The sequence below is a fragment of the Myotis nattereri genome, assembly GCF_964212035.1.
Source record: "Myotis nattereri genome assembly, chromosome: 18".
Lineage (NCBI taxonomy): Eukaryota > Metazoa > Chordata > Mammalia > Chiroptera > Vespertilionidae > Myotis > Myotis nattereri.
Genome location: NC_138093.1, coordinates 32,888,671 through 32,905,765, shown reverse-complemented (window position 1 = coordinate 32,905,765; position 17,095 = coordinate 32,888,671). Strand labels below are relative to the sequence as shown.

The following is a 17,095-nucleotide window of genomic DNA, read 5'->3' as shown; positions in this document are numbered from 1 at the left end:
GTTGAATCATAGCTACTGGTCATTCTGATCGTTCGGTTGTTCTGTCATAACCTTCACTTAGGCTTTTATATAGAGAGATAGCTGCCTTGATGGTTCATCAGCAATTCAAATATCCTAGGACCCTGAACCTAGGAGATGAGAGTGGCATCAAGTCTGAGGCTTTCTTGTGTGTAGTACAGCTGCAACCTTGTCATTTCTCTCTAATTTCTCTAGCAATCCTTTGCCCACCACCTCGTCCTATTCTCAATGGAAGGCATACAGGCAACCCTTCAGGGAACGTTCCATACGGAAGCACAGTCACTTACACTTGTGACCCGGGCCCAGAGAGAGGGGTGGACTTCATCCTGATTGGGAAGGACACTATCCATTGCACCACTGACAGTCAGAAGATTGGGATCTGGAGTGGTCCTGCCCCACGCTGCGAACTTTCTACTCCTGGAATTCACTGTCCACCTCCCCAGATCCTAAGAGGCCAAATGTTGTCTGGGCAGAAAGATCAATATTCATATAATGACACTGTGGTATTTGATTGCTCGTTGGGCTTCACCTTGAAAGGTAGCAAGAGAATAAGGTGCAGTGCCCACGGCACATGGGAGCCCTCTGCACCTGTCTGTGAAAAGGGTGAGTGTTCCAGCACCAAGAAAAGGTTCCACTGATTCTTCTTTTCTAAGAATTATAGGTAGGGATTTGGGTGTAAGCAGGTTATTTTTCAGTTTGTATAGTGTTTATAAATTATGTAGAAGGCTTTTTAAACACTACACCCATTGTCCGTTCATTTTGTAGAAGCGTCCTTGGGAAAAATAACATTCGGAACCACTAGGTTGCCCATTTCTTTATGGGAAAAATGTTTGTTTGTCCTAATACTGATTTCTTAAAAGGGAAGTCATCCAAGCCCCCATTCCATGGGTATATGAGAATCTCCCATTGAGAGCATATGAGGTGATTCCTTAAGAAAGGAAGAAATGAGAGGAGATAAAGCACCGAGTGGAAACTGAACAAAATCTGCAGCAGCCTAAGTGCAAAGAAGAGGAAAAGATCGAGAAACACTGATCCAAAATTACCCCAAACTGGGCTGTAAGATACCTTCTGCATCATACAGCTGCCACCAGAGAGGAATTACAGTGTTAATGCCCATTTCTTTGACTATTTCTCCCTGTTGCTGTTGTTTAGACAATAAAATTTTTTTTCTTCCCTTTAGAGTGCCAAGCCCCTCCTGAAATCCTCAATGGGCAAAAGGAAGATCGACGCAGGATGCGCTTTGAGCCTGGGACATCCATAAAATACAGCTGTGACCCTGGCTATGTGCTGGTGGGCGAAGAATCCATACATTGCACCTCTGACGGGGTGTGGACACCCCCTGTCCCCAAATGCAAAGGTATCAGGACTTGCATGCAGGTGTTTTGTAGTTTTGAGATTATTTGTGTTGATTTCTCATCCTCGTCTCTTCTTCTTAGTGGCAGAGTGTGAACCTGTAGGAAAGTATCTCTACAAAAAACCCCAGGATCGAGTGATTAGACCAGATGTTAACTCTTCTTGCGATGAAGGGTGAGTGAGTGCTGGCTCAGCCTGAACTGGGTCTGGCTTATCAGCGCATACTGCAAGCTCTGTGTAAGCGTTTACCTCAAAGCCCTTCCCTGGCCCGTGTCCATGGAAGTGCTAATCTTGCTAGTTTTCCATGTATGGGAACTACTCCTGTGCAAAGGGTGATGGAGCTGATGCTGGCTGCATTCTGTTCCTATTGCTTCTTGTCCTGAACGTGGTGAGTCTGCTTTTGAGCCAATAGCTCTTGCTTAGTTTAAATAGTCATTAGACGGCAAAATGACAGGACTCTATCTCTAGGTCCCGGTTAGGTGAGAGTGTTTATCAGCTGTGTCAAGGCACCATTCCTTGGTATATGGAGAATCGTCTTTGTATAGGTGAGTGACACCTATGTGTGACCTGGGAGATTTCTGTTTTAGGCTATGTTGTGGGAATAGAAATATTAGCCTCTGTTCCATTAACTTTGTCAACAGTTTTTCTGTCTTTGTACTGTCATCTCTATCCACTTCGCAGCATAGCAACCACTTAATTTAAATGTGTTCTGCCACTGATGCTCTTTTGAAATTTAAGTGTATAAGGTGATGAAAGCAGCGAGTATATGAGCCACCATGTTTAATTTGGAGTAAGCTGTAGTTTGGGGTGAAAAAAGCTGTAGTTTGGTCTGTATCTATGGCTTCATATGATCTTGGGTGATTTATGTAACTTCTTTGAAATTCTATCCCCTCACCTATAAATTCAGCATAAGATTACAGACTTTAAAGTTATTTTACCTACATGGTATTATCTCTACTTTTTAAATGATAAAACTGTGTGTCAATAGTAGATACTCAATCAACAATAAGTATTCTTGGCTCAACTATCAAATAACCTCCGCACAAGGATGAAACTCAAAAAAAAAAAAAAAAGGCTTAATTCTATGCCCCTGTACCTTTTATTCATCTATTGTTTATTTAAAAAAGAATTCTTGTTTCAATTAATAATTTACTACTGGCCTTTACTCCCTCACTATATGATATTGATGTACATGTTCACTTGTGAGCTTTGATATAACTTATATCATCAAAACTCACCCATATCCTCCAGGAAATTTGATAACAACAGATTCATAGCCAACTTCCTTTCTCTTCTTTGGTGTTTAAAACTGAAACAGAATTATATGGTCACTTCTCATCTCTCCAGAAATCACCTGCCCACCGCCCCCTGTTATCGACAATGGGGCACACACAGGGAGTTCCTCAGAAGACTTTCCATATGGAACCACAGTCACTTATTCCTGTAACCCTGGGCCAGAGAAAGGCGTAGAATTCAACCTCATCGGGGAGAGCACCATCCGTTGTACAAAAGATGGTCAGGAGAGGGGCATCTGGAGCGGCCCTGCTCCTCTCTGTAAACTTTCCCTCCCTGCTGTTCAGTGCTCACATGCCTACATTGAAAATGGATACCAGATATTGGGCAAGGAAGCCCCATATGTCTACAACGACAGTGTGACATTCAAGTGTGTTGATGGATTTACTTTGAAGGGCAGCAGTGAGATTCGTTGCAAAGCCAATGACACCTGGGATCCCGAAATACCCGTTTGTGAGAAAGGTAAACAGCCCAATGGGGGGAAAATAAGGTATTTACTTATTATTCTCATCTCCCACCCAAAACTACACTCATGGAGAAAGTCAATGGGGCACAGATTACTATCCTATTTCTTTGATCTATAACAATGTTCTATGTGTGTTATATATGTTCCTTGTGTGACTGTCTCTTGTATCCAGAATATATTCAAGGTAGATACTGAGAGGACCTGTTTAAAGAAGTCTAGTTCTTTCAAACGAGCAGAAAGCATTCAGTAATGAATTAGAGCTTTATGATCCTTGGCTAAGATGTTTAAGATTATCTGTTGTCAAATGTTGTACTGTGAATGTTCTTGAGTATAAGTTCTTTTGTTGGTATTTATGTGGGAAGTTTTTCCTTCAGACTGCCAGCCACCTTCGGGGCTGCACCATGGTCGGCATACAGGCGGAAATAGGGTCCTCTTTGTCTCTGGGATGACTGTAGACTACACCTGTGACCCCGGCTACTCGCTTGTGGGAAACAAATCCATACACTGTATGCCTTCCGGAGATTGGAGTCCTTCTGCCCCTCGGTGTGAAGGTACTTTAGCTCCAGAGTTGCCTTCCCTTTGATAGCAAGCATGTGTGAGTAATTCCAGCTGTGCTCCTCCAGAAGCGCCATGTGAGCCCGCGGGAGGAGATGTTCACGAGCTTCCAGCTGATTCGCATGTGGTTCTAGTTAATACATCCTGTCAAGATGGGTAAGTATGAGATGACCCATCCAGAGCGGGTCCCCACTTGGTTTAGTGCATTAGTTGCACCCTCAGCTTGTCTTGGTGGCTCTTTTTGCGGCTCCTCATTGCCACACTCACAGAGAATATGAGGTTCCAAAAGTCTAAGTAGCATCTCTGACTTATTAGTTCTTTTTTGACATGGAAATAGCTCTGCTGTGAGCAACTCTCTTCTAAAAAAGTCTGCTTACTGGGAGGGTCAAGGGTTTTCATTCCTCTGTACCGGAGTTCTTATGTAGGAGTCCCTCTGTATTTGTGGTATGAGGAGGTGAGGTTTCAGAGACGTGTTATTGGGAAAAAGAAAGAATGTATGATAATCTCTCTCTAGGTACCAGCTGACTGGGCATACTTATCAGAAGTGTGAAGATGCTGAGACTGGGGTTTGGTTCCGAAGGATTCCACTCTGTAAAGGTAAGAGAAAAATTAAAGTTATAAGTGAGGTGGTTGGGGGTTAGACACGGCAGGCCACATAAGAAGTAGCTTATAACTACTTCAACTATCTGTGTTCTATCTCAGTGTAGCTGAAGTAAGAAATATCTTTCACAGTTTAGTCAGCACTGTCATTGACACGTAAAGTTGTCAAGTAGGAACTATATATTTGGCATATATCTGCTAATTATATATAATGTATATGTATATATAGTTGTATTTATAAGCTATATAAATATATAGTCATATTTCTAGTTTGTATTAATATAGTTGTATTTCTTTCTTATTACTTTATTGTATTTTTAAAATTTGGGGGGTGAATATGTATTACTCATATAATCAGAAATGTTAACAAAGCTGTTTTGATGAGAACAATGCAGGTTGTAAAGCTAAATAATTGTATGGTTATGTGTCATACATGCAGTCACATAGTTTTATTTGCACCCGAATGATGACTGTCCGCCTTGGTACACTAGCTGAAGCAGCATTTCCCGAATCTCTTCTGCAGCTATTTACTGTCCAGCTCCACCAGTGATTAACAACGGGAGGCACACAGGTGTGATGGCAGAACGCTTTCTCTATGGAATTGAAATCTCTTATGAATGTGACCAAGGATTCTCTCTTCTGGGAGAGAGAAACATACGATGCATAAGTGATTCGGAAGGACATGGATCTTGGAGTGGACCTCCCCCACGGTGCTTAAAACCTCCTCCTGTGGCCCACTGCCCTCACCCAGAGGTCAAACATGGGTACACGCTGAATAAAACTCGTTCGTCATATTCCCACAATGACATTGTATATGTTGCCTGCAACCAGGGTTTCATCATGAATGGCAGTGACTTGATTACGTGCCATACCAGTAACAAATGGCTGCCAGGTGTACCAACGTGTATCAAAAAGGGTAAGTTATTTTAAGAAGTTAACTATGGGATGTTGCTTAGAATAAGGAAATGCTTTTTGAATCTGCATTTGCCATTTGAGCTAAAGAAAAAGATGTAAATGTTAAAACAATGATAGTGTTTTCCAAGATACCTGCCTTATCCTCTCAGTGAATTCTCCCCCTCCCCCCCACCCCCCCCACCCCCAATTCCTTACTAAGTCAGTTGAGCAAAAGTACATGAAAGGATTATGGTTAACTTCCAAAGTGATGGCTTCTACAAAATTTATTATTTTTCTTAAATTAGAATAATAAAAATTCACTTATCATTTTGGGGGGTAAATGTTGGCAGTAATATCGCTTGATAATTTTATATTTAAGGCTATAATACCAGTTGGAAAGAGAACTTTTGGTGTTCGGAGGCATGAAGCTGGCCTTCAGACCCAGTGAATTGTCTTTCTTGTCATTTTAGTTATCATTCATCAGTTATATTCCTGTCAGTGACTAGGTGACCAAGTACAACAGGGACTAGCAACTAATGACCCAAGAACTGAATTCAACTCACCAGAACTGTTCTCTTTGGCCAACACAGTAGTCTCTCTTTAAGTGAAACCCATATCCAAGCCCAAGATCAGTGTTGAACCTGTGATTCAGTGAGGGCCCCCTCTGCTTTCCTGCAAGGCAACAGTTGCTTGAATTGGGCTTTGGCTGTCATTTGTAGAAGGGCACGTTCTTTCCCCTTTGTCATATCTGGTGGCTTCACTCCATGGCTACTTGTGTGACCCTTAGAGCACAAGCTTTCTGCTATTTAAAAGGAAAATGAGCCGAAACCGGTTTGGCTCAGTGGATAGAGCGTCGGCCTGCGGACTGAAAGGTCCCAGGTTCGATTCCGGTCAAGGGCATGTACCTGGGTTGCGGGCACATCCCCAGTAGGAGATATGCAGGAGGCAGCTGATCGATGTTTCTCTCTCATCGATGTTTCTAACTCTCTATCTCTCTCCCTTCTTCTCTGTAAAAAATCAATAAAATATATTTAAAAAAAAAGGAAAATGAAAGAATACTATTGGCTGATAGAGTACAATTGTGGGCTGCAACCATTGAGGTTTCATTATCTTTTGACATTTTTCTTCAGGTCATATACCCCATATGTAGGCAGTGGAAATCTCTGGCCAGTACTGCAGGGTTTGTGTGGAATGGGTATTACTAGATACCAACTGGTTGGCTTGTTGCCTGCATTCTTCCTATATGGCCATCCCTCACAGATAGTGTTGGCTATGTGTTCCTCGGTACTAAATTAAAGACCCTTTTTTATTGTTGTTTAAGCCTTCGTAGGATGTCAACCTCCACTTAAGATGGCCAATGGGAATCATACTGGTGGCGAGAGAGCGCGATTTTCTCCTGGAATGTCAATCATGTACCGCTGTGACGAAGGCTACCTGCTGGTGGGAGAGGCACTCCTTATTTGCACACACGAGGGCACCTGGAGCCACCCTGCCCCTTTTTGTAAAGGTGCATTATTTATTTTTTTAAACTCAGATTTGTCCCAAATAAATATATGCAGTTCGGTACTTTCAACTTAAAGTCACCAAATAAATGCCTCAGATAATTTAATTAGATGTATTTCCTTGGATTAATACATGTAGTTGATCTAAAAACCACAGAATAAGAAAAGTGACTTAGAGTGTAGTCTCTGTTGAGTGATCACTTATGAAGTCATTTAAATATAGAAAATTGAAATGCTTATGTAAATTAAACAACCAAAGTGTAGACTGGAGTTACACTGTGATTGTAGTTATTATAAGTATGCATCTGGCAAAATACTAATGAAAAAGCACAATGATTTTTTCAATGTATTTCCTTTGAGTGATGGTAGGATTGATTATGGGTATATTTTTTATGTTTCATTAAGCATATGGAATATGAGAATTGAGTTAATATGTAATATTTGTTGAGCACTTTTTGCCGTCTGTCTGATACTGTGCACTGCATTTTGAGTGCATTGTCATTTAATCTTTTTGAGAACCATATGAAGGTGGTGCCATTATTATTCCCATATTAGAGATGAAGTCTCAGTAGAATGAAGAGATTTATAACTTTTCCAAGGTCACACATTAGGAAGTCCTAGAGTCAGGATTCATCTCACAGTACTGACCCCTACACTGAAGAGATGAAAGAAGAAAAGAGGAAGTATGTACATGTATGAAGAATTGGAGAGTAAGAGTCGGTACTGATAAAACAGTGATTTAGAATTTGTACCCATTTAGCCCTAACAAGTCATTAACATTAACCAGCTATTAGTTAGAAGCTAAAGCAAAAGTAAGGAAAACAATCAGGCTTAAGTTACCTAGAGGTTACTGAAATAGATGGCTGACACTGAAAGACTCTACCTAGGTTATCATTTTGTTATTTCAAGGAAGCTTTATTTACTGAGAATTAACTAAGTTAATGGTTTCATACAACTTTCCATTAAAAGCAGTGTCTACCTCATGGGTAAATTAGATTCCTTTCATTTCAGAGGTAAACTGTAGCTCCCCAGAGTATATGAATGGAATCCAGAAGGGGCTGGAGTCTGGGAAAAAGTACCAGCATGGAGCAGTTGTTAATTTGGAGTGTGAAGAGGGATATACCCTGGAAGGCAGTCCCCAGAGCCAGTGCCTGGAGGATCACGGATGGAACCCTCCCCTTGCTGTTTGCAAATCACAAGGTAAGTACAAGGGACTTTGCTGATATTTGTCTCACTAGAGAAAGACAGTAAGGGGTATCCCTCAGTATTAAGGACTCCTGGATTTTAAATTGACATAGGCCTGTAACCAGTGATATGATAGATTTGAAGTAGGTTGTCTAATCTAGAAGAAGCAGAACTTTCTAAGGATGAAGGAAGTAAAGGAAGAAAGTAGAGGAACACTAACTTAAAAGATGCAAAGCTAACATTACATTTTTTAAGAAGCTAACATTACATTTTGTATATCTTGGTTTATCAGTGCTTAACAATTTGACAGGGGCCTCAAAAGATATGTTAACAAACCAGTTATAACACTTAATATTTGCTTTCTAACCCGAGAAATCCCTGGTTACACTGAGCATATTGGTTTTTTATTTGGTGAACTACTCCAACTTAATTAAAGTGAAAATATTTTTAAAGTCCAATGAGTTGTTATATAAAAAATGAAGGAAGAGTGGGTAGACTTAAGGTTCCAATTAATATTTTTAATAGAATTAGAGAGATAGGAGTGATAACTTTGAGAGAATGCTAACTTCAGACACTGCCATGGGTCTTTGGACTTCACTGAATCATGCAACTAGACTAATACGTTCATGATTTTGAATTCTTTTTAGGCTCACTCACTCCTCTTGTTGGTGGTAAGTTCTCTTAATTACTTAAAGAATGTTCTAATGATCTTTTTAAGATAAACTTTGAACAGTTTTAGGTCATTATTTTGTTTTTAACTTTATACTTTGAAATAATTTCAAACTTAAAGAAAAGTTACAAAAATATTGTAATAAAAGCTTCGATATATAATTTAACTATATTTACCAATTGTTTATATTTTCCTACATTTGCTTTAATCCATTTATATCTCTCTACCTACGTACATCCAACACATTATTATTATCATTGCAAAACAATTTGAGATTCAGACCCTTTACACCTAAATACTTTAGAGGGTAGTATCTGTTTTCATGAATTTGATCAAATGATATTTTATAAAAATTTATATAAAATGTGAGGTCTTGTATCCTGCCTGAGTATTACTAATTTTTTTCTTTAACTCATAAGAAAGTTACCTCTTTTGGTGTTTATGGAATTTTTAATGTGCCCTTCACATCACAAACTGTCCCTTTTGGGTAGAGTTGTATAAATAATTAGAACAGCCAGCTATTCTCAGTTTTTAAGTTGAAAGTTTAGTTTACATTAACTCTTAGTCTTTAGCATGATTTGGCATTATCAGAATAGACTGGCTTATGTTACAGTAGAAAAACTATTTCACAACTGACAGTCAGATGTTATACACAATTGTGGGATCCTGCTCTTCTGAGCTCCTAATTTTACCCCAGTGACTGGAATATTACTACTGAAACTGAAAGGCACAGAAAAGCTCCACAGAGCTTGACTGGAACCATGTCGTCAAATGCTTGGTGCTGCCCTAACCGGTTTGGCTCAGTGGATAGAGCATCGGCCTGCAGACTGAAGGGTCCCAGGTTCGATTCCGGTCAAGGGCATGTACCTTGGTTGCAGGCACATCCCCAGTGGGGGGCGTGCAAGAGGCAGCTGATCGATGTTTCTCTCTCATCGATGCTTCTAACTCTCTATCCCTCTCCCTTCCTCTCTGTAAAAAATCAATAAAATATATATTTAAAAAAATGCTTGGTTCTTTAGATTAAATGTGGACTCGATTGAATCAGAAAAACCTTAAGCCCACGTATCATTATTTAGGAATGCAACATTTACATGGCTCAGAAAGGATGAGTATAAAAGTAACATACCAGCCCTAGCTGGTTTGGCTCAGTGGATAGAGCGTCAGCCTGCGGACTCAAGGGTCCCAGGTTCGATTCCAGTCAGGGGCATGTACCTGGGTTGCAGGCACATCCCCAGTGGAGGGCGTGCAAGAGGCAGCTGAATCGATGTTTCTCTCTCTCTCATCAATGTTTCTAACTCGCTATCCCTCTCCCTTCCTCTCTGTAAAAGAATCAATAAAATATATTTTTTTAATAAAAAGAATCAGTTACTGTTTAAAAAAAAAAAAGTAACATACCATATTCCCCTCCACTAGGACTAGGCCCCACAATCACTTCTAAACGATATAGGTCACATTTTTCTGGCATTTGATATTTGCTGTTTTATTTTCTAGGCCTTTCTGTAGGTTTGCTATTTCTTCTCTTCTTGACTGCTGTCACCTTATACCTGATACCCAGACACAGAAAACGGTAAGTTCAATGCATGCTTGGCCAAAGTTCACTAAGGTTTCAGCTTCTTGCCTGAAACTAAACGTGGAAGCACAAGTTACCTGAAAGGAGTATAGCAATGTGAGAACTGTAATGTGGCTTTTATGTAACACACGGGAAGCCCTAACTGGCAGATCTTAAATGATATCGGGCGCATATTTAAATCATGAGTCATCATTCAGATGACTCATCACAAAAATTCTAGAAAGCAGAAAGACAAAAAGCCTAGTGGAAACAAATGCAGGTATTTTGGTATATCCCATCTGATCTTTTTCTTACATTCTTTTTTTCTTTTAAAATTGAGATTTTGACATTATAATCTCCGGCCTTAATTTTTTTTTCATTTTGCGTATGTACATGTTTTTGTGTCTTGAAATCATGCTTTCTTTTAAATTATATAATAGATTATTGTTCCGTTTCATGTATGTCTGTGGTAATTTTCGGTTGCTTCCACATTTATCTTGATAATAAAGATATGAACACCTTTAATAAACCTTTTTGCATACATGTACTTATTTCCAGAGCATAGATTTCTAGAATTTCTAGGGATAAGTGTATGATGTTTTAAGATGCATAATAAATATTGCCAAATGACTTTCCAGAGAGTTTGTCCTAACTTGATCAAATATCAAATTATTAATATATTTGCATATTTTGTGTTTCTGGGCTCCTTTTTCTCCTTCATTGACCTATTTTATTAAAATCACTTTGTATTTAATAAGTATGGCTTTCTACTCTTATAATATTTGGTAGGACAGGAATTCCCTTGCTATCACTTTTTTTTTAGGATTTTTCCCTCTGTTCTCTTCTGTTTGTTCTTTCAGGTGATTTTAGATCATTTGTAATTTCTAAAAACAGACATGTTGTGATTTCATTTAAGTCTATAGATTAATTTGTGAGAAATTGGCTTCTTTCCTGTAAAGTCCTATAATAAAGAAGCCAGTTTCATGTTTTTTAAACCAATGTTCCCTAAACTAGTTGGACTACACAACTTTTTTCTTTCTCTCTCTCACATAATGCGTTTAACAACCCATGGAACTAATGTTCCACTTAACAGACATTTGGGGAATCTAAGAAGGTGGTCAGAAGCTAGATCATCAGAAGCCTTCAGGCCATAACGAGGAGTTAGGGTTTATCCGATAGGAACTGAAGCAAGAGAAAAATGTGTTCAGATTCGCATTTTTAAGAGAAGGGGCAGGGTTGGGCCATCAGCCGAAGCAGCAGTGGCAGGGGTCCAGAGGATGGAGCAGGTGCAGGACGCATCTCCACTGTTGAGAGCCTAGGATTTCCAGGACTGAGTGTCGTGTGGAAAGGAGGGAGAAGGGGCCTCAGAGAACGAGCCAAGTGGAGGTCATTTGAGGTCCCAGTGTTTCACCAAAAGAGGGAAAGGGCAGGTTTGTGGGGAAAGATGACGAGTTCCGTGCTGACCTTGCCACTTTGTGGCACTTGCAATGTAGGACTCAAGAGAGGGCCTGAATTCAGATAGGTGACGCTTACATCACAATGGAAGCCTTGGCGCCAAAAAAAACTTAAAAGGTAAAAATAGGATGAAAACCAATCCCAGAACAGTAATGCTTAAGAGGCAGGAGGGGACGGAACAGTCAGAAGTAGGAGGAAAGTTAGGAAACAGTTGTTTCACACAATTCAAGGGAGAAAAAGGTCTCAAAAGAAAAAACAAACAAAAAAACAACAGAGCGATGTCATTTGCATGCCTTTCCTCGCAGGAAGTTAGAAGATAATTTTAGCCAAGAATAATAACACATTTAAATAAGTAGAGAATGTGGTCTCTATCTCTTTCCTTCATGCTGCTTCCTAAATTTCCTATCAAGACAGAGCATGTGTAGGAGAATACGCAACCTTTGGGAATGCTACAACCTGAAATAATTATGTTCATGATGATTATGATGTTTATTAACATGATTACAACACATACTATTATTTAAGTGCCTCCATTGATAGGAACCAAATGTTTATATTAAACCAAATTCCTAAGCATCACCTTCTTGTTTTCTTTCCATTTTCTAACCAAATTCAATTTATTTTTTTTATAGTTGATACAGTCATTTCACCTGCCTTAAGTACTTTTTGCAAATGAGATGAATAATCACTTTACAATGGATGTCTTGTAACAAAATTAAATATTTATAAAAGCCACCTAAACATTTGAAGGAGAAACTATTCTTTTCTAGGCATCTCAGATATTTTCATAAAATCTAAATGTTAAATTGACCTATAATTACCATTTTATAACATTCTTAATGTATCTTCCTGTAATCTGACCTCTAAAATATGGTAGTTAGGGGAATGCTGTAAATAACCCTAGAAGTAATCTTTGTTTCCCAGCAATTTTGTAATACTTTATTTCAGAGTTCTACGTGGTAGAATAGTGACATTTTCTTGTCCTTTCCTAATTTCAGCAAGGTGGTTTTAGAAGCACAGCAAAGTATATGTGCTTTCAAAGAGGAAAAATAAAAATACCCACTTAAAATCATTTAGAGCTTTCAGTGGTATATGACTATGTGTTAAACATCAAATATAAAATTTTCCTTTTAAATTAGATTTGAAGATTATGTCCCCAAAAGGTAAATCTATGATGATGTCCTAAAAAAACAAAAAAAAAAGCTTTGATTCCCACCCCCCCCCCCCAAACGGTTGGTCATAGTTATTAGTCATTGAAGTCCTGGATCTAAAGTAAAGTTGTGTAATGCCAACTTTTGACCGGGGCACTTGGCAACCTAGCAAGTCGTTTATTTTTATAGCCCTTTCCAAAATTGGGGATTTGGTGATTATTTCATTGGTTACTTAGGACAATAAAATAGTATCATCCATGAAAAGTACTTATCATGTGTTGGGAATTATGGAAAGAAAACAACTGTTACATCTTTGTAGTAATCACAGCCAATGAGTAAAGATTTTACTTTTTTCTTCCTTCTTCCATTTAGCAATTATTATACAAATAAAAGCCCTACAGAAGGAGATCTTCGCTTAGAAACACGAGAAGTATATTCTATTGATCCATACAACCCAGCAAGCTAACCAGAAAATAAGCAGGTATTTAATGAAAAGAAATTGTTTTATTAATTTCTATGTCAAAATGTTATTCAAATTCTACTCATCAATAAGCACAGTGCAAAGTATTTACTGTTCTGTTGCAGTTTTTAAATCTTGCATAGAAATTAACATAATTAGATCATGTTGCCAATTAATATTCCTGTTATCTTTTATTCATTTATCCATTCAACAAATACTTAAATAACAAAGTGACTAAGAATACTATAAATAAGAGGATGGAAGTAAAGTATTATGAACACAAATAAAGCAGGAAAGGGGATAGGGAGGGCGGGTAGTTGGAAGGGAAGACTTCACTAAGAAAATGGCATTTGAGTAAAGATTGGAGTGAAGTAAGGAGCCAGCCATGTGGGGGAAGAAGATTGCAGGAAGAAAGAACAGCAAGTGCAAAGATCATAAGGTGTGGTGTGCATGCAATAGCCAGTGTGGCTCACTATGGCTGGCCAAGGGAGAAAGTGGCAGAGATGAAATCAGAGAGGGAAGGGGAGGAGGGGGAGACGATCCATCATGTGGAGTATGCTAGGTCATTGAATGAACTTGGTGTTTATTCTAAGCTGGGAACCACTGGAATGGTTAAGTGGCAAAGCTAATGGTTACCTTAACTGCTTTGTTAAGAATGGAGTGTAAGACACCAACGGTAGAAAATAGGGAATCACTGAGGACTCCATCACAGTTATCCAGGCTTACGCTGTGAGTGGCTACCACCACGCTGGTGGGAAGAGGTCAGGTTCTGCATACATTTTTAGTACAGTGATAGGAGGATTTGCTGACAGTTTTAAATTAGATTTGGGTCATTCATTGACAAAGGTAGCATTCAAGCTCAAATCTGACTTCAAACAGCTTTATCCTACACAATCTATAAAATAAAGATACCACCTGTGATCTCTTGGAACTTTTATAGTAAAATAAAAAATAAGATACACATAGAATATATGCCACTAGAGGCCTGGTGCACAAAATTCGTGCACTGTGGTGGTGGTGGGAGGTCCCCTCAGCCCAGCCTGTGCCCTCTTACAGTCCAGGAGCCCTCAGGGGATGTCCCACAGGGAGCCGGCCTAAGCTGGCAGTTGGATGGCCTTAGCGCTGCCGCGGAGGCGGGAGAGGCTCCTGTCACTGCCGCTGCACTCACCAGCCCTGAGCCAGGCTTCTGACTGAGCGGCGCTCCCCCTGTGGGAGTGCACTGACCACCAGGGGGCAGCTCCTGCATTGAGCGTCTGCCCCCTGGTGGTCAGTGCACATCATAGTGACGGGTCGTTCCACCGTTCGGTCTATTTGCATATTAGCCTTTTATTATATAGGATGAGCAAGATACAGAAAAACTGCTGTGGCAGTGGAGCAAGAAAAGTTTATTTGCTGTTGGTGAGTCAGAAGAATGCGGTTGAGGAGAACAGGGGAGGCCAGAGTGATCTCTAAATCCAAACCTGTGGAGACCCAAAGTAAAGCTATTACATCAGTATCTGTTCAATGAAGGTGTGAATGAATGAGGATGAGACTATGGCTTGATGCTTTATTGGTTCTAGCACTTACAATTGGTCTATATCAGGGGTGGGCAAACTTTTTGACTCAAGGGCCACAATGGGTTCTTAAACTGGACCAGAGGGCCGGAACAAAAGCATGCATGGAGTGTTTGTGTGAACTAATATAAATTCAAAGTAAACATCATTACATAAAAGGGTACGGTCTTTTTTTTTTTAGTTTTATTCATTTTAAACGGGCCAGATCCGGCCCGCAGGCCGTAGTTTGCCCATGGCTGGTCTATACAGAAAATGTTAACATTCCCATTATTTAAGCTTTGACTCAAACCAGTGCTGTTCATGCTGCCTCCTAACCAGGAACTCTTATTTCAGTGTGCCTTCGTGCTTGGAATGCAGCTGAACACGGGTTAGAAAGAAACCATTTGAATATCAGCAAGCCTATCTGTATGGGCTCCCCATCACCGAAATGATGCCTTAACTTCCTGTTTGCACTTATTCTCGAGCAGCACAAGGAACGTTTGCCTGATGAGAAAGATGGGAGCCCAGTGTCACTGCCACCTGCTCTCCAAGGACTTTCTGAAGCCTCACCTGTGATGTGCCTGGAGCCAGGCTTTGGCTATCAGCGGTTACATACTAGTGGCTCTGAGGAGTCACCTTTCCTAGGAAAGCACTAAAGTGAACTGTTTTTATATGCGGACTCTTCTTTTTTTATAATCGGCATTCTCAACTACCATATTCTTTTGGTTATAGTGTGGTTTTAATTAAGCAAAGTATGAAGCATTTCCTGTGGTTACGAGTCACATAACTTTGTTGGGAAGTTTACTATAATAGTAGTTTTCTTCTCGGATATGATTAAATATTTCACTTCTTCACTTGGCTTGAATTTTTCTCACAATATATTGCCTTTGGTTATTGGGGTATTTTTTTTTGGCAGAATTTATTGATTTATTTGCCTTTCCTCAATCACTCAGTAATTCTCATCTGCACAATTTTTTTTAAGAGAGTCAAGTTTTAATTGTAACATTTTGGTGTACAATTTACACTTTGGGTGTTTCATAGGCAGTTTTATCAGAATCTCTAGCTGCTTATGAAATGTCATTTAATAGTATGTACATTTGTTATTAAAATAAATTTTATCTTTAAAAAATGTGCCTTATATGATATTTTTCTGGATTCAATGAATTCCTGAATACAGACATACTCAGGGTTTTAGAGTTTGTAATTTAACATGCATTCTAGGTACCACCATCTTGTTTTTTTGGCCAAAGTCTTAAATCACAAATTTAATTCCCTCGTCCTTAAGAATTTCTCTTACATTTGTCCAATGATCAGCTTCCCCCCGTGCATCACCACACTCTTCTCTCTGGCCATTCTCTAAAGCCAGCTGTTGATTGTCTCTGTTCCAGCATTTAATCTATTGAGAAAATAAAATCCTGCTCACTGGCTACCAAAAATTATTCTCCCCATCTCCTCTCTGACTATATATGCTGTTTGGCATCTTTTTATAAATTGTGGTAAAAAGTATATAACAAAATTTTTCATCAGAATCCTTTTTTTTTAAGTGTACAGTTCAGAAGTGTTAAGTATGTTTACATCGTTGAGCAATAGATCTCTAGAACTTTTCTGTGTTATAAAAATTAAATGCTATTTCCTTTAGACAAAAACTTTACATTCCCCCTTTCCTCCAGTCCCTGGCAACCACCATTTACTTTTTGTTCCTTTTTGTTTTTAACTAATTTAGGTACTTCATATAGGTGGAACCATACAGTATTTTCCTTTTGTGACACATGTATTTCACTTAGCATGTTGTCCTCAGGGTTCATCCCTATTGCAACATGTGACAGAATGTACTTTCTTTTTCAGGCTAGATAGATCATTGTATGTATATATATTTTGTTCATTTATTTGTCAATGAACATTTGGCTTGTTGTCACCTCATGGCTGTTGGAAATAACACTGCTTAGTATACAGGTGTGCAGCAAATATCTCCTGAAGACATTGCTTTCAGATCAGTTGGATATATACCCAGAAGTGAGATGTTGTTCAACATATATTATTCATTCACAGTGCCATTTCCATTTCTCCACATTATCTGTTCATGCACTTCAGGCCATCTGCTCCCTTTTATCATCATCCCTATTATCCATCTTTCACTTAGCAGATGAAAACATCACAGGGTATCTCTCTCAATATCCTCTCCTTCCACCTCTAAGCTTATCTATATCCATTCATCAATTCCACTGACCACATTCACAGACTACACTGTTCTCCCCTCCCCAACCCCCCCACCACACACACACTCCCTGTTTCTTCCAGGACATGGCCCCATCAGTTATACCCTCTCTCATCACTGGCTCCTTTCCCCCTGCCAAACTGGTGCAGCTAGTACCCATTCATTTCCAAGTCACAGAAATCTTATCTCCCACTGGC

General features: G+C 39.4%; 1 protein-coding gene across 1 annotated transcript in view; it reads left to right on the top strand.

The window, feature by feature from the left end:
* The window catches only part of CR2 (complement C3d receptor 2), a gene marked incomplete at its 5' end in the record, with an annotated part of 30,528 nt that extends 14,722 nt beyond the window's left edge, over positions 1-15,806 (top strand). The window contains 15 exons of the mRNA XM_081112926.1: positions 214-621; positions 1,199-1,375; positions 1,455-1,545; positions 1,840-1,916; positions 2,719-3,126; positions 3,505-3,681; positions 3,754-3,841; positions 4,200-4,282; positions 4,809-5,201; positions 6,501-6,686; positions 7,693-7,881; positions 8,514-8,537; positions 10,028-10,103; positions 13,064-13,172; positions 15,038-15,806. Of these exons, the coding sequence (XP_080969052.1) occupies positions 214-621; positions 1,199-1,375; positions 1,455-1,545; positions 1,840-1,916; positions 2,719-3,126; positions 3,505-3,681; positions 3,754-3,841; positions 4,200-4,282; positions 4,809-5,201; positions 6,501-6,686; positions 7,693-7,881; positions 8,514-8,537; positions 10,028-10,103; positions 13,064-13,157 (2,471 nt within the window). The 3' untranslated portion in view covers positions 13,158-13,172; positions 15,038-15,806. The remainder of the gene's footprint in view (positions 1-213; positions 622-1,198; positions 1,376-1,454; positions 1,546-1,839; positions 1,917-2,718; positions 3,127-3,504; positions 3,682-3,753; positions 3,842-4,199; positions 4,283-4,808; positions 5,202-6,500; positions 6,687-7,692; positions 7,882-8,513; positions 8,538-10,027; positions 10,104-13,063; positions 13,173-15,037) is intronic.
* Between the last annotated feature and the right edge of the window lie 1,289 nt (positions 15,807-17,095).